Source organism: Cervus canadensis, chromosome 1, assembly GCF_019320065.1.
Source record: "Cervus canadensis isolate Bull #8, Minnesota chromosome 1, ASM1932006v1, whole genome shotgun sequence".
Taxonomy (NCBI): Eukaryota; Metazoa; Chordata; class Mammalia; order Artiodactyla; family Cervidae; genus Cervus; species Cervus canadensis.
This window is the reverse complement of record NC_057386.1, coordinates 30,046,582-30,070,210: the sequence shown is the minus strand read 5'-3', so window position 1 is coordinate 30,070,210 and position 23,629 is coordinate 30,046,582. Positions and strand designations below refer to the sequence as shown.

At 48.3% G+C, this 23,629-nt stretch overlaps 1 protein-coding gene across 1 annotated transcript in view; it reads left to right on the top strand.

Annotated features, from left to right (window-relative positions):
- The window catches only part of DNAH9 (dynein axonemal heavy chain 9), a 277,788-nt gene extending 254,560 nt beyond the window's left edge, over window positions 1-23,228 (top strand). Inside the window, exons 63-69 of the mRNA XM_043473954.1 lie at window positions 1,496-1,723; window positions 3,678-3,869; window positions 5,168-5,359; window positions 6,933-7,103; window positions 11,388-11,570; window positions 20,131-20,520; window positions 22,745-23,228. Coding sequence (XP_043329889.1) covers window positions 1,496-1,723; window positions 3,678-3,869; window positions 5,168-5,359; window positions 6,933-7,103; window positions 11,388-11,570; window positions 20,131-20,520; window positions 22,745-22,972 — 1,584 coding nt within the window. The 3' untranslated portion in view covers window positions 22,973-23,228. The remainder of the gene's footprint in view (window positions 1-1,495; window positions 1,724-3,677; window positions 3,870-5,167; window positions 5,360-6,932; window positions 7,104-11,387; window positions 11,571-20,130; window positions 20,521-22,744) is intronic.
- Window positions 23,229-23,629: the final 401 nt, after the last annotated feature.

The following is a 23,629-nucleotide window of genomic DNA, read 5'->3' as shown; positions in this document are numbered from 1 at the left end:
CTGGAGAATCCCCGCAGACAGAGAAGCCTGGCGGGCTACAGTCCATGGGGTCACAAAGGGTCGGACACAACTGAGCGACTAACTTTTTCACTTCACTTCACCCTGGGCACTAGCACCTTCAAGAACCCAGCCCCCTCCCAAGACAACAAGCGGTACCTATCTGCTGCCCTGGACCATCACATCTTGTCCCGATGTGGTTCCTAAGAGATCTCCAAGATCAAACTTGGAAGCTGGGATTCCTGATACAGCGGCAGAGTTTCTCACTGGGGAGTGGCCATGCCGCCCGGCTCACGGAGCCGCAGCTCTCCAGTCACCCACCCTCCCTGCTCTGATAAGTGATGACAACGGAATTCTTTCCTCTAACAAATTTTCATTTCGGCATCCACTACTAACTCCTACATAGCATTTCACAGTATACAAAGCCCTCTCAAATCCATTACCTTCAGTTATTTGCAGCAACCCTGGGAAATAAGTATGGCATGTATTACTGTTATTTCTCTTTTCATAAAAGAGAAAGTAGACCAGATGGCTGTGGCCTCAGCACTGTGTTCTGTGCCGACCTGTGTATTTAAGGCTCTGCAAGCAGGCTTCCTCAAATATTTATCAAGGAGCTTTTATCTGTCCATCATAATGAAACATATTGCAATGAAGCAAAGTGACTATCCTTGCTAAAGTAAAAAGTGCATGCTGCAAGGTGGTGCTAAGAAATTAATGTCGTTTCACATAGACAGACGGACAGATAGGAATCTCAGGAAGGAGGAGACAGGCTCAAAGACCAGAGGGGCTTGGGCATGGACAAGGAGCCTTCCCTCTATGAGAGCTGTGATGTCCCAGTGTGTTTTAGAAAGATAAGTTTGACAACAATCAGCAGAATGATTTGGAGAGGGATGAGGACGAAGGAGAGCTAGCTAGAAGTTTAAATAAATGCTTTTCAAGTCTGAACATGCAAACAAATCACTGGAAGATCTTATTAAAGTGCACAAATTCAGTAAGTCTGAGTCAGCATTTCTAACTGGCTTCCAGGTAATGGTAACATTCTGGTCCACGGGCCCCACATTTGAGTGTCAGAAGTTCAAAAAAATCCAGGTGTCAGCTGTGGGGATCTGAAGTTGGAGGGTAACCATGCGTGAGACACTTCAAGTGTGACCCCCAGACCAGCAGCAGCAGCATCACCTAAGAACTTGTTAGAAGTGCAAGCACTCGGGATCCTCCATGGACCAGCAGCTCTGGGGTGGGGCCCAAGAACCTTTGTTTCAACAAGTCATCCAGGGGATTCCGAAGCCTCAAGGTCAAGTCTGAGATCCTTAGGACATGGAGGGATAGACTGAATGGCAGGAAAAAGGGGTCCTCATGACTGAGAACCCCAAGACTCTTGCTAGGATGTGATTTGTTTGAAGCAAACACCAGGTATCCCCCCCGCAACCCCGATCCTCCTTCCTGATCACCACTTAAGCAGAGGCTTGCATGGGGCGGGGGGCTCCTTCCTTCCCACCAGAACATCCACCTGGTGGCCAAGTGGCTCGGCGCCCTGGAGAAGAAGCTGGAGGAGCACAGTGAGAACAGCCACAGAGAGTTCAGGGTCTTCATGAGTGCGGAGCCTGCCCCCTCCCCCGAGAGCCACATCGTCCCCCAGGGCCTCCTGGAGAACGCCATCAAGATCACCAGCGAGCCACCCACGGGCATGCACGCCAACCTGCACAAGGCCCTGGACAACTTCACTCAGGTGGGGCCCTGGAGGGAGGGCAGCGGGGCACCTCCTCTCCCAAAGAGCAGACCCCCTCCCCGCCCTGCCCAGGGCAGGAGAGGAACACACTTTCTTGAAGGAGTCAGTGGCAGGGTATGCCCTGCTCGCCTGCCCTGAGGGTCCTGGCAGAGACAGGGAAGGGGCGGCAGCTGCTTCAGTGGTACAGCTCCTAATTATTAAGATGATAAAACTATGCCTCGGTAGGTTTAGTATCATCTTGTCAGCCTCCCCAGGGGCCTTTGTCTTTGGGCTTACCCCTGTGCAAACCCAATGTCCAGTCTTGGTTATCGAGCAGTTGGGAAGTATATCCCAAGAGATGCTGGCTTGTCCCAGTTCTGCTGCGGAAGGATACACAACGGTTGACGTTTGGGACTTTACCGGCCTCTGCAGTAGGTCATTCGGGGGAAGAGGGACAGATTCAGGAGTCTCTTCATTGCTCACAAGAGTATCAATTGCTCCATTCTGCATTTGCAAATACCCGGGGACAGTGGCCCACTTAATACCTTCTAGGATTCGCTCTGTTCCTCCAGAGCCCTATTTTCACTGTTTATGGGACAAATCGCAGAACTGGGGTCTTTTCATCCATCCCCTCTTCCCTGACCGCTGTGCTGTTTGGAGATGATCATTTCATTCTGACTTTCATTTGAGTGAACCCCCTGTCATCCAGCTTCACAAGTGTGGCTTCTCATCTTTGTGCTTAAAGGCATTTTTCAGCAGGACTTGATTTTCCACGTGTGTCAGAGGTAACAAAGGAAGCTCCCTACATGTCTGCAGAGAACAACTCTTTCCAAAAAGCCATTATTATAATAAGTTCCTGCTTGCATGAGGCAGTGACTTTGTTCCCTGTACCACCTCTGACCTTTCACATTCATATCTTCATGGCAAGCATGGTGCCCAATCAAGGAACCAGAGAGAAAACTGTGTCATGGGTTCACTGGGGAAAAAAATCAGACCTACCAACAGCTTAATCTCTGCGATCTCCTCTGCTTTCCCTCCTTGTTGTAAGCAAAGTCTAAGGTCCACCGCCTAGAAGAAATGCCAGGACTGAACCCAATCCAATTGTGTGAGCTTTAAAAGTGCCTCTCGGGCTTTAGCTGCAGCATCCTGCTCCTTCCTAAACAGAGGAGCTCACTCAGAGGACTCGTTTCCTTCCAAAGAATCCAGGGTTCACATCCTAACAGCCCTTCACAATGCAGTTTTCTCCCTCCCCACCATCATCCCCATGCCCATTAACATTTAAGAACAATTCCACTGACTTCCTCTGGACTCTCTTGCTTCTTTTCTTCCATCTTCCCATCTTTCATCCTCTCTTCATGAGTCAGACCATTTCCCCTGCCTTCTGCTCTGCAGTCAGGACCCCTCGGGGGTCTTGCTTCTGCAGCGACAAGCCCGTTAGGATGTAAAGGACAGGCCACCCCTCTGTTTCTTGTGGCTCCAATTCCCACCGCCCTCTGCTTCGGCAGTTCCCCCAGCAGATGAGCCGTGGGGTTGTCAGTCACACAGGCAGTAATTACACTGACTAAGATTCCATGATGGTCAAGGAAGCATGACAGGAAGGAGGGGAGTCAGGGATGATGCTGTGGGTGTCCCCACCCACACCCCAGCACCAAGTGCTGTCAACAGGACAAATATAACACTTCTGTGGCCCCCTACCCTTTTCTCTGTTAGCTACGCTTGGGAACCTCATTAGCATGTCCGTGTGTGCAAACTGTAACTGTAGACAAGTTCTGTTATAGGCTGAATCTAAACTGAAACCCAGCCCCTTTGCAAGGGCCTCTCAAACCTGACTCCATGCCTGTCTGCAGCGCAACCCACAGTCCAGCTGTCACTCAAATCTCCACCAGGACAGGTCAGGCCCGCCCTTCTCACCCCCGCCCCACCTGCCCTGCATCACGGCTGCTCTGCTCTGACACTGAGCATCATCTCCTTCCAGGACACCCTGGAGATGTGTTCCCGGGAGACAGAGTTTAAGAGCATCCTCTTTGCGCTTTGTTACTTTCACGCTGTGGTGGCAGAAAGACGCAAGTTTGGACCCCAGGGGTGGAATCGCTCCTACCCCTTCAACACCGGAGACCTCACCATCTCTGTGAACGTGCTCTACAACTTCCTGGAGGCCAACGCCAAGGTACAGTTCCAGCCAGCACAGGGGCAGGTTGGGAGGGTGCCTCTGAGAAAGATGATGGGGCATCTGCACGGGGAGGTGGGATGCGCTCACTGAGACAGGTCTACAGCCCCCCGGGGGTGTGAGGAAGTGCAGGTTCGCTGCATGGTCAACCCCAAGAGCAGCGTGAGGCTGAGGAGGAAGTACCATGATGCGAGAGGGATATGGTAAGGGTAGAAAGAAAGCTCAGGAAACCAAACTACTAACAGTGACTCACGCTTGGTGTCAGTCAGTCCCATGGGTGTCTGTCCCAGGGCCCCCCCCAGACCACCCTGTGTACTCCCAGCATTGCTGGGGGTGGTGATTGGCAGGAAGAGACCCACCCTCATCTGCTACAAGCTCCCAATTTAATCCACCAAAGACAGAGACCTTCTCGTGGTGGTGCACACAGCTCCTTGCATAAGCACGGTCTTGCCAAAGTTGAAGAAGCCAAATTCTTCCTTCTTCCTTCACCTCGCCTCCTTTATCCCGCCTGATGGCTCCATTTTATGAAATACGATGATCCACGCTCTTTCAGTTTAGGGAAGACCAAACACAGCCTCTGCAAGGCCTCTCCCTCTTTCTTTGGGGACAGTGAATCAAGCCCAGAAGCAGTGCCTCTGGCTCTGGCTCCAGGGTCCTGGGAAGTCCACCACAGAACACACCATCGCTTCACCTGCCACGAGGACCCAGGGCTTTCCTCCAAGTGGCTTTCCTGCCTAACTCTAACATCCATGAACTTGTGTGCTGCATTTCATTCACTCTGAACTTTCCAAGGAGACAATTAACTGATAAGCTAATCAATGGCAGGAAATGAGAAAAGTACCCACGTCTTTGCTCTCCTCTACTTGACCTTGGCATATTTAAAGGACCCGTAGGTAGAGCCTGACTTCACTGCCACAGTTAAAGACGATGAATGAGGGCAGGCGCGTGTGCAAGAGCGCCTGTGTCTTACCTCTTCTCACCCTTTGATCTAACTCTTCCCTCGTTTAATGAGCTCCCAGAGGTGCTCGACCCTGCTAAGTACCAGGGAAACATGGATGAATAATACACTGCTCCTGGGACTTCCCTGGTGGTCTGGTGGTTAAGACTCCATGCTTCCAATGCAGGGGGTACGGGTTCAATCCTTGGTCAGGGAACTAAGATCCCATGTGCAGTGCAGTTTAGCCAAAGGTTTTCGAAAAAAGACATCGCTCCTCATCTCCAGACCCACCACATCTTGTGGCTCACATCGGGTCGGCCCAAGGCCCGCGTACAGGGCTTCCTCCCTTCCTGTCTCTCAGGTCCCCTACGATGACCTGCGGTACCTCTTCGGTGAGATCATGTACGGGGGCCACATCACCGATGACTGGGACCGGAGACTCTGCAGAACCTACCTGGAGGAGTTCATCAAACCAGAGATGCTAGAGGGAGAGCTGGCCCTGGCCCCAGGGTTCCCACTGCCCGGCAACATGGACTACAGTGCCTACCACCAGGTGGGGACCTTGGTCTCCCTTCTGTGCAGCCCAGGAGGACTGGAGATACCCGGGCAGGGCCAGGGGAGGACGGCTGAAAGAGCTGAGCTCACATGGAGCGTGGCTCTCAGCCTGCTCAATTTGAGGGCTCCTATAGGATTTCTAGCCTCCAATTAATGACAAAATTGAACTTTCAGAGATCTTTTTATTCTTGACGTTTGGTTCAATAATTCTATTTGTTGCTCTTTTCTACAAACAACATCTCGGGCACTTACTTGATCATTTTCATTCAGGATATTGACAAAACCATTAGGAGCAAAAATTCAGGTAAGAACTTAGCCAACTTTTTGGTTAAGTTTCTATTAGTGGTTCAGAATACCTTCAGAGGGACACGGTCTTATGGGCAGACCACTCACCCCTCCTATTCTCAGAGGCACGTACACACACCAAGAGAACATTTTCATGGAGCTTTTTCATTCTGTCACTGTGGGTTTTCATTTTACTGTTCAGTTCAGTTCAGTGGCTCAGTTGTGTCCGACTCATTTGCGACTCCCATGGACTGCAGCACGCCAGGCTTCTCTGTCCAACACCAACTCCTGGAGATCGAGTTGGTGATGCCATCCAACCGTCTCATACTTTGTCATCCCCTTCTCCTCCTGCCTTCAATCTTCCCCAGCATCAGGGTCATTTTACTTTTACTTCAGTTATTTCTAAGGTATGCATCTTTGCCTATTTAGCCCACCATGAAAATGTATTAAAAGGCAATTAGAACAAACAAAAAGAACTTTTTTGTTGCTTGACTTCTAAGATTCCTAAAAGAACCCTTGAATAACAAATTTAAGGGAAACACTGGTCATAGGAACATTAGCTACAAGCTTTACACAAATTTTTATTTCCTAAAATTTAAGAATGTGAGTCATATAAGTTACTCAATCCAGAAAACTAAGTCTATGAGAAGAAATTAAAAACAATAAGACTCTTGAAAGTAAATAAAGAGAATTTTTTAAATAAACACTTTGAAGGCTTTAGCCAAGAAAGTTGTATAAGAGCGTCCCCTACTGTTGGTCGGTGGAACAACTTGATCAGAGGCTGGAGAAGGTGTTGGAGGATACGGTGGTTTGCAGGCTTCCCTCTCTGTAATCTGTCAGCTAATAGATGGTTACAGGGCACCGACCAAGAGTCCAGGAGTGTGTGCTGGGTGCTGGAAGAAACGCAAAAATAAACCCGTGGATTTGCCTTTAAGGAATGAGCCATCTGTCACTTAGACTCAGCTCTGTTGCTGTTGCGTGCTCAGTCACGTCTGACTCTTGCGACCCCATGGACCATAACCCACCAGGCTCCTCTGTCCATGGGATTTCCCAGGCAAGAATACTGGAGTGGGTTGCCATGCCCTTTGATCCCGACCCAAGGATCAAACCCAAGGCTCTTGGATTGCAGGCAGATTCTTTCCCAACCACTGAGCCACCTGGGAAATCCCACTTAGCTCCAGATGGGCCCTGCTCCGACCCGCTGACTGCCCTGCAGAGGACGGGTCAGGTGGGAGAAGGGAGATACGTCTGGCTGGTTTTCAAGTGAGCTTGCCCTTGACTTTCAGTACATCGATGCCCAGCTGCCCCCAGAGTCGCCCTACCTGTACGGCCTCCACCCGAATGCTGAGATCGGCTTCCTGACCCAGACGTCGGAGAAGCTCTTTCGCACAGTGCTGGAGCTGCAGCCCCGGGACAGCCAGGCCGGAGAAGGAGCAGGAGCCACGAGAGAAGAAAAGGTACGTGGAAGGTTTGCCCAAGATATTCTGGGGGCCCAGTACTGCCCAGGGCGGCACTTCCGCCGTGGGCCTTGATGGGGCACAGTGCAGACGTCAGGGCGCGCATCTTCTGCTGCCACGACTGGCCCAGCGTTCCTCTTCTAGGGCCCCGCCCATCGGGTGACCTGGCGGGCCCTCAGGTTACTTAATAGGAGGCACCCGCTTTCCGTGTGTCGGTGTTCTGCTCATCCACCCAAAAAATGTGCAAGTCGTGTCCAACTCTCTGCGACCCCATGGACTGTAGCCCGCCAGGCTCCTCTGTCCAGGGGATTCTCCAGGCAAGAATACTGGAGTGGGTTGCCATTTCCTTCTCCAGGGGCTGTTCCCAGCCCAGGAATCAAACCTGGGTCTCCTGCATTGCAGGCAGATTCTGTACCAACTGGACTGCTAACCCCAAGGTAGGTTTTATTCCTGTTTGTCAACCCAAGTGAAGAAAAGGCAAGGCTGAACAGCTGTGGTCTGGGGACCTTGAAAAGGACCTCAAAAGGTTCCTTGGCAAACTAAGTAATGATGGGTGGGGAGATGTTCTTAAACACCCCACCCTCACTCTGCCAGCTAGATGCTGGTGAACTCGCTCGTTTTAGATGAAAATGTGGTCTCTTTGTATGAATGACACTTAGTCCCAGAGCCTCCTAACATACAAGTAAGTGCTACTAAGCACAGCACTTCCCGAAACTAAAGGAAGATGGAGGAGAATTCCTGGGCAGAAGGGCAGAGGAGGGCGCGGAGTGAGTTTAGGGTGACCATAGGCAACTTGGGAGCTCTGTTCCTGATGAGTGCTGAGCAGAAGGCAGAAAAGGAGGGAGCTCAAAGTGCAACTTGCCTGTCATGCTTCCCAGGACGAGGCAGCTCAGTTTCCAAAGGTCGCATCTCCTTCACCCGCCTCCCCTCTGCAGTCCTGCCTGGTTTCCCTTAATTAGAGGTTCCCTGATACTTGGAAGATTATGGATTAAGAAACCTGGGGAGCTATCAAACATTTTGGCTCCAAAGACTGATTTCAGGAAAACAAACTGACTGATGGTAAAGGAGCTGGATGTTTGTTTAAAGGTACAGAGTAATGTCATTAAAGTGACTCAAATTTTAATATGCTTTGGAGTGAGCTGGGGAGCTTCGGATAGATTCTGGGGTCTAGGGTAACGCCCAGGAATGTGTAGTCTTGCGATGGTGATGCTGGTGAACCTACTTGGAGAAAGCTGCTCTAAAGCCCGTGACTCATCCTCTTTGATTCTTTGATGCATAGGGTGTAACTTGAGAACTAAAGGAAGATAAGAAAGCTTATGTGGCCCAAAACTCAAACCACCTAGTATCAAAAATGTTCCTACACAATAATGAACAACAAAAATGTTCACCACAATAAAGAGCAGCCTCCACTCACCGAAACTGAAGAAAGCCTGCATGCAAGAACACAAAAAGACCCAGTGCAGCCAAAATATAAATAAATAAAATTAATTAATTAATTTTTAAAAGTTCCTAGCTTTTATAAAAATGAGAAGACTGGGACTATATAACTAATTGGCTTAGGGTTCTTCGGGCAGCGTTCAAATAAGTTTCTAGTTCTTGTCATTTCCTTATCCCCTTCTCCTAACCACTTCAAGAAACAGTGTGTGTATGTGTGTGTGTGTGCGTGTGTATGTGTGTGTGTGACAGAGAGATGAATGAACTATGATCACTTGCCAAATTAGAAGAACCCATTTGCAACACAGCTATCAGGAACTGTACAGATTTTTACTAATACACAGAGTTCTAACCTATGGAAGAAAAAGGAGAGAAAAGAGAGAAAAGGGGAAAAGGACACAAAAGAAATTCACGTGATGATACAAATGGCCAATAAAAATAATAAAATATTCTCAACATCACTTGTAAGTAAATGAAGTTAAGTGAAATATGTTTCACACAATGGTAACATTTCTTTTTTTCATTTGAGGATATCTAGTGGTAAGAGCCTAAAACAGGCACTCTCCTGTCTGTTATACAGATTTACACCGTAAAACAATTTGACAATAGCCACTAAAGTTTTAAATGTTCATATGTGTTTCTCATAATTCTATTTCTAGGATTTCAACCAGTGGAAACACTCAAAAGGGTACAGATTTTATGACAGATATCTTTATTGCAGAGTTGTTTATAGTAGTAGAAATGATAAACAAGCAAACCAAATATCCATCAGTGGAGAAATGACTCAATAAATTATTTTGGCACATGCCAAAACAGTGAAATAATATATACTACTAAAAAAAAAAAACAAGGAAAATCCATATATACTACCAAGGGAACGTGTTCAAGATCTATTCTTAGGTGACTAAAGCAAGCTGAGGGACTTCCCTGGTGTCCAGGGGTTAAAACTCTGATCTTCCACTGCAGGGGGATAGGGATTGATCCCTAGTAGGGAAACTAACAGCCTACATGCCATGAGGAGCATTCAAAAGAAAACAGAAACAAAAAAACAAGCTGACAAAAGCTATGTGTATTATGATTCCATTAGTGATTGATAGAGAAAGAAGTGGAGAAGAAGGGAGAGGAAGGGATAGAGGGAAGAAGTGAGGCAGGAAGGAAGATGTGACAGACATGTAAATATGGAGGTGGGTGGGTGAGTGGATGGATGGATGATGGATGATGGGTGGATGATGGATGGGTGGATGGATGGGTGGGGGGGAGGGATAGATAGAGTTATATGCATTGAAGAACACCTGCAGAAATTATAAACTGATAATTCACAGTGGGTTTTCTTTCCCTCTTTGAGGGAAGAGGCAAATTTGGGGGAGAATTGTACTTTTAATATCAGATTAAATATTTAGATCAAATATATAGTGTTTAGATTTTCATGATAAGCACTTATTATCAGAGGTGTTTGCTTGCAGAAATGAGGTAGACCACACCCCTGGACACCCTCTGCTCTCGTCCGAAGGGTCCTCTTTATGTCTGTGGATCCGCTCCCTCCTCAGGCTGGCTGTCCAAACCCTCCACCACCTGATCAGTGACAGAGAGAACTCTGTGTCCCCACCTTCACTGTGTTTTGAAACAGTTAACTCCAGACTGTCTTTTCCTTTCTTTGTGACTAATGTCCAAATGGCAGCTCGCTGATACAGAGCTGTTTCTTCCAATTCAGCTCCGCAGACAGAGATGTGCTGTAGTTTTAGCAATTTGTCTTCAGGTCCAGCAGCAGCTTCCAGGTGCCATTAAAATTCCATCCCAGTTTTCGCTATGACAGCACCAGAGACCCATTTGTGACACGGCAATGAGTTTTTAACTTTCTTTTTTCTGACATCAGCTCTTTTCCTAGAGAACACATTGTTTGTTAACAACACAAGGCAAAGTGAATATTAATAATTGTGTACAGAATTCTTTCTAGCTTTCAGATGCCACCACATTCATCAGACCTCTTTTGGTTTTGATCTCTTCACCAGCCCCAGGAGCTGGTGGGGGAGAAAGACACTCTGGAAATTTTTATAGATGAGGAAATGGAGGCCTAAATGACTTGCTTAAATTCACACGGGTAGTACACAGCAGCACGGTGTTAACTCAGTCAGGGTTCTTTGGTTGTGAAGAACAGAGACCCATTTGGCTGAAACAGGCAAGAAATAGCTCATTGTATTGAAGGAATACACCAAAGAAAGGACAGAAACCACAGTGACTCCGGGTCCCTGGGAGGAGGAAGGGTGGACCATCCTTTCAGAGCGCTTCCCTTCGCTTTCTGCGCCTGAATCCTGGCTTGAGGTTCAATTCTCACGCTCCTGGAAAATATCATCTGACTGGCCCACTTGAGTCATGGGAGGGCTGGGCATGAACTGTGCACCCAAACAGCGGGGAAAAGGTAATTTCGCAGAAGGAGACATGGCCCTGTTACTAGAAAAGGGGGATGAGATGGAGCCAGAACGGCATCCACCACACACGTCCACCCGCTCACCCGACTCCGGGCTGGCACTGCTCCCTGGCCCCTTCTCTCTACCCTCCAGCCCCCTCCCTGCCCCTGCCAGCCACACGGTCTATTAAACCTGCACTGTCTCATTTTTCTTTGTCTGCTGACAGAGCTCCTAGGCCTACTTCTCAATGGCAGACTCGGCCTCCCAGTGTGTTTGTGAGTCGCTCCGTCGTGTCTGACCCTTTCGTGACCCCTTGGACTGTAGCCCACCAGGCTCCTCTGTCCATGGGATGCTCCAGGCAAGAACACTGGAGTGGGCTGCCGTGCCCTCCTCCAGGGAGAGGCTGGAGCCTCGTCCTAACCACGTGTTTCCCGTCCTGGGGCAGGTCAAGGCGGTCCTGGAGGAAATACTGGAGCGGGTGACAGATGAGTTTAACCTCCCAGAGCTGATGGCCAGGGCGGAGGAGCGCACCCCCTACGTGGCCGTGACTCTCCAGGAGTGCGAGCGGATGAACGTGCTCACCAGACAGATGCAGCGCTCCTTGCGGGAGCTGGACCTTGGACTAAAGGTGGGTGAGGCCAGGCTGGGGACAGGGCGCTGGGGAGCAGCAGCCTCACCACCCAGGAAGGTGCCCCTCCTAGAAACGGAGTGTGGCTGGGCCACAGGGGTGGGTGAGACAGGCTCCGGAGCCGGAATCTGGGCAGGTGGACTGAGCTGTGAGGGGCAAGCTGCCCGAGCCTACGCGCTCTGAGCTCCAGGCAGGAGAGAAGTCGACACCCAGTGCTTTCTGCTGACGTGGGTGGCGTGGCTTTCGCAGGAGGTAGAAGTGTGTGTGCTGCTGCATCGACGCAGGGGGTCTAGACATCCCGGACCACCTCCCCGCTCTGCTGCGTCCTCAGCGTGTGGCCTCAGAGTGACTTAAAGCCCCACTGCATCCCAGTTCCTTTACCCGTAAACCAGGGCGAGTGGGCCTGCCTCGGGGGCCTTTGGGATTCAATACATCTATTTGCATGGGTTTGCCCGTGGCTCAGTGGTAAGGAATCTACTTGCCAATGCAGGAGACACAGGTTGCATCCCTAGGTAGGCAGATCCCCTGGAGGAGGGCATGGCAACCCACTCCAGTATTCTTGCCTGGAAAATCCCCATGGACAGAGGGGCCTGGCAGGCTACAGTCCATGGGGTTGGTTGCAAAGAGTCAGACACAACGGAGTGACTAAATGATAACAACATAGAATGTTGTAGAATAATGCCTACGTGTGGCCAGCACCCAGAAGTGTAAGTACATACAAATGAGTTCCATTCTGAGAGCGCATTTATAAGTCCACTTGGCTCATAAAACCAACAAAGTTAGCCTAGGTACCCAACTAACACAAACGGCTATATAGCACTGTGCTGTAATAGGTTTATAATACTTTTCACACCAATAATACATAAAAACAAACACAAAAAATAAAGCATTTTTAGTCTTACATCACAGTACCTTGAAAAGTACAGTTGTCCAGCACAACAGCGGCACACAGGGCTGGCATCAAGTGAACAGGCAGGATAAGTTACTGATGGAGGAGGGAGAGGAGGAAGGAGATGGTGGAGCTGAGGGTCGTCAGCAATAGGCGACGGAGGGCAAGCTGTGATGTCACGCGTGCTTGATGTGGATGGATGCCTGACATTGGCATCTATGAAAGTTCACAACTTGAAGGTTCATATGTAGGGGACTTCCTGTATTATTACTGCCCCATCGGGGGAAGTCCTTCATTGGAAGGACTGATGCTGAAGCTGAAGCTCCAATACTTTGGCCACCTGATGTGAAGAGCCGACTCACAGGAAAAGACCCTGATGCTGGGAAAAACTGAGGGCAGGAGGAGAAGGGGGCAACAGGATGAGATGCTTGAATGGCATTGCCAACTCGATGGACATGAATTTGAGCAGACTCTGGGAGATAGTGAAGAAAAGGGAAACTTGGCTTGCTGCAGCCCACAGGGTCGCAAGGAGTCAGACCTGACTGAGCAACTGAACAACAACAATGATCAGAGGAAAGGAAATAATCTTAATCTTTTGCAACCTCACGGTTATGTGAAACATCCAAGATGCTACACAGGCTCTGATAGTTCTCACGAGCAACGAGAGTCCGTTATTTATACCACCAGTTATTAAATACATCTACTTCATTCACCATCAGAAAATTCCATCAAGTGCCCAGCACAAAGCCTAACGGAAAAGCCCTGTTAAAACCATTCACCTGGACAACAGGCCCGTGGGAGGGCCTGCTGCCCTTTAGGAGCTGAGGAAGGCAGCTACTGTCAGCTTACAATGGCAAACTTAAAAGAGTTGTATCTCCAGGCAGAGGGAAAGGGGAACTGAACCCAGTTTCCTAGCTGGAGGTGGAAGCTCAGTCCAGCCCTGGACATCCAGGGCTGTGATACGCCACCACCCTTGAATTTGGCTCTTGGAGTTATATGACCACCGTCAGGCGTGCAGAGGACACACAGCTGTGAGTGTCTTCATGTGTAGTCACATAGAAACTGTGAAGTAGGCTGAGAAACCTGAGTTTTTTTTTTTAATCTGTTAATTTGCCTTCTGCCCCAATATGGATAGAAGGAAATAAAGAGAAAAGAGGGATGGGAAGAGATGCTGAAGATTGTTGCTGCTCCATAATGTTTTAAAATTACACATCAGCTTGCATCCTGTATCAAAGGAAATACAGAATTTCACAGAACAACCTCAGATGTAAATAAGGACCTTGACTGTCATTTTATGTGGCTCGGTTCCTGAGATACGCAGGTCGATATTAGCAATTATCTTGAGTTGGTGTGTTGCAATCTTAGTTTATTGAATCCATGCAGTTTGGCGCAGTCTGTTTACCGATCCAGCTTCCAATTCACTTGCTCATTTTTCTTCCAAGAGCTTTTGCTGGGGTTTGGTGTCATGAATTTCAGCGCATGCCTGCGTGAGGATGGAGGGGGTGGGGAGGGAGTTGCTCTTTTCTTCCAGTCTAGCTTGAGAGGGCCTGTGGACAGGCAGCCTTGGCTCTCACTTCAGCCTGGAGGAGGCAGTGGAGACCGATGGGAGCCTTCCTTTCCAGGTGGAGAGTCTGGTGGGAAAAGAAACACAGAAAATGATCACAGTACCAGGCACGACTGATTGCAAGGAGGTGGGAGGAAAAGGGAAGAGACAAGTGTGTGGGAGGAGAAGCGGCATCCAGGGGGGCTTTGGAAGAAGGGTAGAATTATGACAGCTGATGATAAGAAGAATCTGCTGAGTAGCCCTAAGCCTGTTCTAAGAGTTAACTTACTTTGGCTGGAGCAGAGAGTCCACTCAGATGAGTAAGAGTGATATGGTAAACTTCAAAAGGAAGAAAAAAGCAACTCCTTTGCTACCCAAACGGTCCTAGCTGAACTGAGAGGCACAGCACTCAAACCCCCGAGGACTGTGGGAACCCACAGCACACAGCACGCAGAAGTAATGCTCTGTGCAAGGTCTGCCATCCACAGCCATGTTCCCACAGAGAGGAATACAGGAAGGAGACAGACATCTGGCTCTCAGCCTTTCACAATGAAGAGCCAGGTCCTGTGAGTATACCAGAGCTGATTGGCCAAAAGTACTGACTCATATTAACCAAACGCACAAGAGCCTGATGTACAAAACTGTCAACTGTCACTTTATTCCTTTACAATCAACTAGGTTATAACTTTCAAAGGATCTACTGGTGGCAGCTTGCCCAGAAAATCTCTGCCTGTGTAAGAAAACTACAGGAGAAGCTACATTCTTACGCACTGTCCAGGACGGTGGGCTTCCCTGGTGGTTTAGATGGTAAAGAATCCGCTCGCCAACACGGGAGACCCAGGTTCGGTTCCTGGGCTGGGAAGATCCCCTGGAGATGGGAATGGCAACCCACTCCAGTATTCCTGCCTGGAGAATCCCCATGGGCAGAGGAGTTGGGCAGGTTACAGTCCACGGGGTCACAAAGAATCTGACATCATTGAGCAACTAAGCATACACATCCAGGATGGTAGCCACGAATGACAGGTTAGCGCGTGAAATGTGCTCAGTCCATACTGAGATGTGCTACAAGTGTCAGTTAAATGCCAGATTTCAGAGATATAGGGCAAAAAAGGGAAAATACCCTATTAATAATTTTTATATTGGCTGCGTATTAGAATATTTGACATTTTAAATATATCACATTAAGTAACATATTATGAAAATTAAATTCACCTCTTTTAAACTTTTTTAAGTGGCTACCAGAAAATGTAAAATTACACACATGTAATATTTTTAATTTTTTTTATATTTATTTTTTACTTATTTGGCTGCATCCAGTCTTAGTTGCAGCACACAGGACCTTTGTTGCCTCATGCAGGCTTAGTGGCTCCAAGGCATGTGGGATCTTAGTTCCCCAAGCAGGGATCGAAACTGCATCCCCTGCTTTGCCAGGCAGATTCTAAACCACTGGACCATGAGGGAAGTCCCAATTTTGTGAATTTAAATTTTAAATTACCCATTCACAACTTGTGTTACATTTCATTTGGGTCATGCTCTCTTAGATGGTGTCCTGGCCAGTCCAGTGTCTGGGACCAGGAGCTATTTTTTATTATTCAGATGTTTGATGGCATCAGACATTTCCCCCCTCACCCCGCCACTATGCTTCAATGGCTAATGCCCCTCCTGACTGACAGATTCTGTTTTTCTAAACATGTGAAAGATGTTCAGGCTTAAAGCCCAGCTCGACGATTTGAGGGACTGCTCTGGTACTTTACTTTCGTCCATTGTATGTTGACTTAATAGTTCAGCTCTTGCTCTGGCCATTTAGTGACTGATGTCACCACCACGCAGGCAACTGCCCTGGCCCACGTGCCTGCTGGAGTACATGGATGGACCAGCTGCTGTCACTCACAGTCTGGGCGCCAGACTGGCCGGGGTGGAACCCACATAATTCCCCGGCTTCCCTCCCCATCTCATCACCCCCTGCATCTCGTATGAATGACAGCTGGTTGCAAAGACCATCTTCGTAGGGAAGGAAGGGAGGACCGAGGCTGACCTTCAGGTCAGGGGGCATCCTGTAGCCCCTGGAGAAGGGCATGTGTGGGCATTGCTGATGCCGTGGTGTGCACACTGGCCACATGCATGTGAGCCCAGAGCACCGGCCACTTCCCACCCCCAAGAAGGGACCGTTTCTGGCCATCCAGAGTCCTTCAGTTTGGACTGGAGTCTGTGAATCTGCACTCTTCACAAGCTTCCTCACTTAAAGCGATGAAGGCTTAGAGGGAAAATCATATTTTTATTTTTGTTGATGCTCAGTCATGTCCAACTCTTTGTGACCCCATGGACTGCAGCATGCCAGGCTTCCCTGTCCTTCTCCATCTCCCGGGGTTTGCTCGAATTCATGTCCATTGAGTCGATGATGCCATGCAACCATCTCATCCTCTGTTGCCCCCTTCTTCTCCTGATATCAAAGAAAGACTGAAGACATTTATTTATAGGGACGAGAAAAAGTGCTTAAGGCCATATCCAGGTAGCCCTCGTGCCCGTGATAAAGTTCCCCCCAGTCTTCAGTTCTCCCGTTTCCCTGCAGTGTGGACATGGGACAGGCCAATCACAGGACCCGAAGTGTGGCGTCTTTTTAAGGATTTAGTGTTTTCTTTGTACATTTTCTTTCTATTGACTCTTGACCTGTGAGCAAATAATAAGCAAAATAATAAGCATTTAATCTGTCTGTGTTCCAAGCGACTGAGGCAGGAGGAGTTTGAGGATGTCAGGGTGAGCAGACGGAAGCAGGTTTCTCTATGTGGGTAGCTGGAATCTTCACGAAAGGCTTCCTTACTCACCATTTGGCCCCAGAGACTTCCTCTGTGCACCCCCAACCCCCCCCCCCGCCCCCGCAACCCCAGCCTGTACTGATCTGGCTGTGCCTGAGGAGACTAATCTTCTCTGCACACTTTTCAGGAAATGCTGTCCCAGTCTGTAGGTTTATTCCTCTTCTTCTAAGAAAGGGATTTAAGTTACACTGCACTAATTTAGTGTAGGGCTCTCTCTGGGTTCTTCTCTTCTCTCCTCTGAAAATGAGCTGTTTCTACTTCCACTCGAGGTCGTGGGCAGATCTGAGTTCAGAACCCTAATCATCAGATGAATGGCTTCTTCTTTTCCTAAGTTGTTCCTGGTTTCGCTCTCAAACGAGCAGAACCTAAGAGATGACACCTTCCTTAAGGTTCCATCACTCTCACATTCAATTAGTAAATGTGAGCTCACTGTCAGAATAACTTATAAGCAGATGTGAGAAATTTTTAAGAAAGCCAAGTTACACATTTTGTGCTACGCTGCTGTCAAAACAACTTTAGATTTCTGAAGAGTGTTAACAATTAAGTGTTGTGTACACATTTTTTATTATCTGACTTTATTTTTTAGAGCAGTTTGAGGTTCACAGCAAAATTGAACAGAAGGTACAGAGAGTTCCCATTTACTCCTCCCCCCACCCCAACTCCCCACCATGCACAGCCTCCCCACCATCAACATCGCCACCAGAGCGGTCTGTTAGTTACAGCTAAACCAACACTTCCATCACAATCCTCAAAGTCACCTATGGTTTACCTTAGGATTCACTCTTGGTGTTGTACATTCTGTGGATTTGGACAGATGGATAATGACATGGGGGCTTCCCATGGTAAATGGTGGCTCAGTGGTAAATCCACCCACCGATGCAGGAGACACAGGAGATGGAGATTCGATCCCTGTGTCGGGAAGATCTCCTGAAGAAGGAAATGGCAACCCACTCCAGTGTTCTTGCCTGGGAAATCCCATGGACAGAGGAGCCTGGTGGGCTACAGTCCATGGGGTCGCAAAGAGTGGGACACGACTTATTGACTAAACAACATGATGACATGGCCCACCGTTACAGGGTCTTACAGAAGAGTCTCACTGCCCTAATATTGCATTTACTTTATTCTTAAGCACAGGACTTCTTCTTGCAACACATATCAGAGAAATGGAGGTTTACAGGGCCTCCATTTTCAGAAGTGGCACATCTCTGTGTGAGACAAGGTCACACAGGGTTAAGGGGTGTGACTGGCTAGAGGAGATAACCAGGCAACAAAGGACTCCTCTGTACCAGCAAGTGACAGTGGCTGGCAGAGTCCAGGGCTCCATCTGAGTTCATCTCTGCCAGTCTCTCTGCCACAGCCCTCAGAGACGTGCCAAAGGACTGGGACATTTTCATCCTAGTTTTTCCAGTAGTGCTGACCCAGTTCTGTTAGGTCATGTTGTAGGATGAATCCAGGGTGGGAGCCCTTACCTTCCCATCGACTCAAGACAGCATTCACAAGTACAACATACTTCCACAGATGCACCCAGACTCTAGAGAACCCGCAACACTGTGGTGGAGAAGCAAATGTATTTGGTGTATCATTTATAAAAGCACTTTATGTGAGTGTACGGGCCATTGAAAACTTAAAATTTTTATTTTAAAAGGAAAATTAAATACATCCTGTATCTTTTTTTAAGTCTATTGGACTTTATTTTTTTTGTAATGAATCCTGGTTTGAATATGTATCTTTTTATGCACAGTTTTATAAGCATGTACTCTTATATGTCCATAAACAGATTTTATTAAAACTGCAACATACAGGATTTTTAACACAACCCTGACAAAAACATACACAGTGCAGCTTAATTAGCAAACAGAAAACTAGGCCTTTCTGTTTAGAACAGTGCTGTCCAATAGAACTCCCTGTGATGATGGGAAGATTCCATGTCTGTGCTAATAAGGGCACATGTGACTGCTGAGGACATGAACTGCCAGGAAGGAACAGATATTTAATTTTATAGTTCTAAGTCATGCATGCATGCTCAGTCACTAAGTCATGTCCAACTCTTTGTGACCCCATGGACTGTAGCCACCAGGATCCTCTGGCCCTGGGATTTCCCAGGCAGGAATACTGGATGGGTTGCCATTTCCTCCTCCAGGGGATCTTCTTGACCCAGGGATCAAACCCCCATCTCCTACGTGGGCAGGAGGATTCTTTACCACTGAGTCTCCTGGGAAGCCTCAATTTTAAGTCACTTGTGCTTAAATAGCTTCATAATACTGATGGTCATCATATCAGACATGGCGGACCTTGTTGGGTACCATATTTCCTGTGAAGAAACCACTGAAGTAGAGATGACGCCTTCAAGAAACTGTCGATCCTTGGCATAACTAAGGTTACAAAGTTTAAAGATGGTTTTCAATGTCAATGTTCCTTCACAAATTTTCATCCAGCAATTGCAAGAGGGTCCCTAAAAGTTGGCTATGTCTCTAATAGCTTGGTTTCTGAAGGAAATTCTTGATTTGGGGGGATATAGATCTTCCTGGCTTTGGCTTCTTGCATTTACTGAAGAAAGGTGCCCTTCATGGAAGGTGCTCACTGGGACACCCAAGTAGACACCGGGGGTTGGGGGGAGGCGGTGCAGAGTGCATCACCTGCAGGCTGATTACACACACATTGCCCCCTCCCCTCTGGCTGTTTGTCTTCAGGGAGAGCTGGCCATGACCAGCGACATGGAGAGCTTACAGAACACCCTGTACCTGGACACAATGCCAGAGTCCTGGGCCAGCAGAGGCTGCTGCAGAGGCTGGAGGAGAACAGAGGAGCCCAAACTTGAGGGTCGGGTGGAATCAGTATGGGCTTTCCTGGTGGTTCAGTGCTAAAGAATCTGCCTGCCAATGCAGGAGACACAGGTTTGATCTGGGTCCGGAAGACCCCCTGGAGAAGGAAATGGCAACCCACTCCAGTATTCTTGACTGGAAAATTCCATGGACAGAGGAGCCTGGCAGTTTGCAGTCCATGGGGTCACAAAGAGTCGAACTCAAGTGAGCAACTGAGTGCGGAATCAGTGTGGAACCCACAGGGGGTTTTAGGTCCAGAGTGAACCTAAACTACTGTCGGTGGATAGGTGTAGACCCCGATATCACTGGAGCAGGAAAAGTTTTAAAGGACCAGCCTCTATGAGACAAACCTACAAATCAAGTGCTAGACAGGGACCATCATTGGGTTGCCCACCTCTGCAGTCATCTCCTGCCTTCCCCAACCTCCCCAAGGCCAGCTGTTTCCAGGGACCTGCCACCCTTCACTTTTTCCCCTCTGGCTGTTTGTCTTCAGGGAGAGCTGACCATGACCATTGACATGGAGAGCTTACAGAATGCCTTGTACCTGGACACGGTGCCAGAGTCCTGGGCCAGACGAGCCTACCCCTCCACGGCAGGCCTGGCAGCCTGGTTTATTGACCTGCTTAACCGGATCAAGGAGCTGGAGGCCTGGACGGGCGACTTTGCCATGCCCTCGACTGTATGGCTGACGGGCTTCTTCAACCCCCAGTCCTTCCTGACAGCCATCATGCAGTCCACGGCCCGCCGGAACGAGTGGCCCCTGGACCAGATGACCCTGCAGTGTGATGTGATGAAGAAGAACAGGGAGGAGTTCAGGAGTCCCCCGCGGGAAGGGGCCTACGTGCATGGCCTCTTCATGGAAGGCGCTCGCTGGGACACCCAGGTAGACCATGGGTTGGGGTGGAGGGGCAAAGGGCATCAGCTGTAGGCTGATTACACACACATTGCCCCCTCCTGTAAAGTCCAATTGCTAAAAGGGGCGCCCTGGAGACTTCTGCCCTGGATAACCTCTCCTTGAGGCTGTCAGATCATTTCCCTGCAGCCACAGTTTGAAAGCATCAATGCTTCAGCACTCAGCCTTCTTTATGGTCCAACTCTCACATCCATATGTGACTACTGGAGAAACCATAGCTTTGACTGTATGGACCTTTGTTGGCAAAGTAATGTCTGCTTTTTAATGCGCCGTCAAGGTTTATCATAGCTTTTCTTCCAAGGAATAAGCATCTTTTAATTTCATGGCTGCAGTCACCATCCACAGTGATTTTGGAGCCCCCCAAAATAAAGTGTATTGCTGTTTCCATTGTTTCCCCATCTATGTGCCATGAAGTGATGGGAGCGGATGCAATGATCTTAGTTTTTTGAATGTTGATTTTAAGTCAGCTTTTTCACTCTCTTCTTTCACCTTCATCAAGAGACTCTATAGTTCCTCTTTGCTTTCTGCCATTAGGTGTCATCTGCATATCTGAGGTTATTATTGATATTTCTCTCAGTAATCTTGACTCCAGCTTGTGTGTCATTCAGTCTGGCATTTTGCATGATGTACTCTGCGTATAAGTTAAATAAACAGGGTGACAACATACAGCTTTGACATACTCATTTCCCAATTCTGAACTAGACCGTTGTTCCATGTCTGGTTCTAATCGTTGCTTCTTGACCTACATACAGGTTTTGCAGGAGGCAAGTAAGGTTATCTTCTGATATTGTCATCTCTTTAAGAATTTTCCACAGTTTGTTGTGATCCACACAGTCAAAGGCTTTAGTGTAGTCAATGAAGCAGAAGTGGATGTTTTTCTGGAATTCCTTTGCTTTTTCTATGATCCAGTGGGTGTTAGCAATTTGATCTCTGGTTCCTCTGCCTTTTCTAAATCCAGCTTGTACACTTGGAATTTCTCAGTTCATGTACTATTGAAGCCTCACTTGAAGGATTTTGAGCATTACCTTGCTAGCATGTGAAATTGAGCATAACTGTGTGGTAGTTAGAACATTCTTTGGCATTGCCCTTCTTTGGGATTGGAATGAAAACTGACCTTTTTCAGTCCAACAGACTACCTCCCATTTTTTCATTACCTTGTTTCCAAATGATAATAAAACCAAAAATAACAACTCAAAGTCTATATCCCAGAAAGCACTGATCAAAAAGGGAATGGTAAGGATGTCCAAAATTCCTATCCTCCATAAAACAAGGGCATTAGCAAAAAGAAAAAAAACATATGTATGTATTAGATATAACAAGTTCTGTCATCAGCATAAGGGGTTCAGTGTTACCTAGACAGAAGCAAGGGATCTGTGAATCTCTCTGGATGATCATCTCCCCAAGTATGTTCAGAAGACACTAGTGATGTGGGAGATGGATAGGTTGCAAGAAAAGGGCCCTGTGGTCAAAGTAAGTTTAGGAAACACTGGGATAAATAAAGTGAAACTTTTTTCTTTACTGCCAGGTCTTCTTGCCTTCATTGTGCGTGATAAAGCTTCACGTACAGTGTATGGTAATGCCAGTAGGCTCTGTCTTGCTCAGCTTTATGTCCCTAGCACCTAGCATGACATCTGGCAAATAGCTGCATTCAGCATGCTTACGAAATGAATGATAAAACAGAGATTCAAGCCCTAAAGAGATTCATTTACATATGATATATGACAGCTTTTGGAACTCTGCTTTGAGAAGATATTCAGGCTGAAAACCAGTAGGAATATGTTGTGCACCCCCTCCAGTGCATTAGCACCGGGCTTCCCCGGTGGCTCAGTGGTAAAGAACCCGCCTGCTAATGCAGGAGACATAGGCGACGAGGGTTGGGTCCCTGGGTTGGGAAGATCCCCTGGAGGAGGACGTGGCAATGCACTCCAGTACTCTTGCCTGGGGAATTGCATGGACAGAGGAGCCTGGCGGGCTACAGTCCACAGCGTCACACAGAGTTGGACACAACTGAAGTGACTTAGCATACACTGGTGCACGCCACCTTGGGTTGTTGAGAGAACCTTGCAAGGGGGTGGGCCTGGAGGCAGCCTGGCCATCCCAGTCTCTCTCTCCTGGATCTCCCGACAGGAGTGAGGCTGCCTGTCCGGGCTCGGGGCCTGACCTGAGAGGTGCTCTCTTGAATCCTTGTCCTCAGGCTGGGATCATCGCCGAGGGGAAGCTGAAGGAGCTGACACCCGCCCTGCCTGTGATGTTCATCAGGGCTGTCCCTGCGGAGAAGCAGGACTGCCGCAGCGTCTATCTCTGTCCTGTGTACAAGACCCGTCAGCGGGGACCCACCTACGTGTGGACTTTCCAGCTGAAGACTAAGGAGAAGCCATCCAAGTGGGTTCTGGCCGGAGTCGCCTTGCTTCTGCAGGTTTAGCTTCCTGCAGAACCCCCGAGGAAGCAAAGCTGGGCTGGAGGCTTCCCAGAGGGACTGGTGGGTGAGGGCTAAGACCACAGCCATAGAGAAAGATAAGAAATGGATAGTACTCACAGTTCTGAAGAGTTCCTTTGGGGAACTCGAGAGAAGTGCCTAAAGTGAGGTTGAGCTGGAGGAGTATGGACCTAGGAACTAGGATTGAAGAGTTTCCTAACACTGGCCCTTTCCTAATAAAGTGATTTGCTCTTCAACTGTATTTGGCCCAGGCTCTGAGTGTTGCAGCGTCAGAAGTTATCGTGACAAGCCCAAGAGAAAGAAGTCACAGATCCCTGAGCCCTGATGTTACATGACCCCACATCCAGTGCCCTGGTTTCTGGCTAGTCCGTGGGCCAGCGGCCCCAGGCTCACCTGTGAGGCAGAGTCTACATTTTAACAAGCACCCCAGGTGATCTATATGCATGTTACTCTGGATCAGGGGGTCACCAGACTTTTTCTGTTAAGGATCAGAGAGCAAATATTTTAGGCTTTGCAGGGCATATTGTTTCTGTGCAACTGCTTAGCTCTGCCACTGTAACCCCAAAGGAGCCACGGACATACATACATAAGTGGATGTGGCCACATTTCATTAAAACTTTATTTACAAAAATGGGCAGTCAG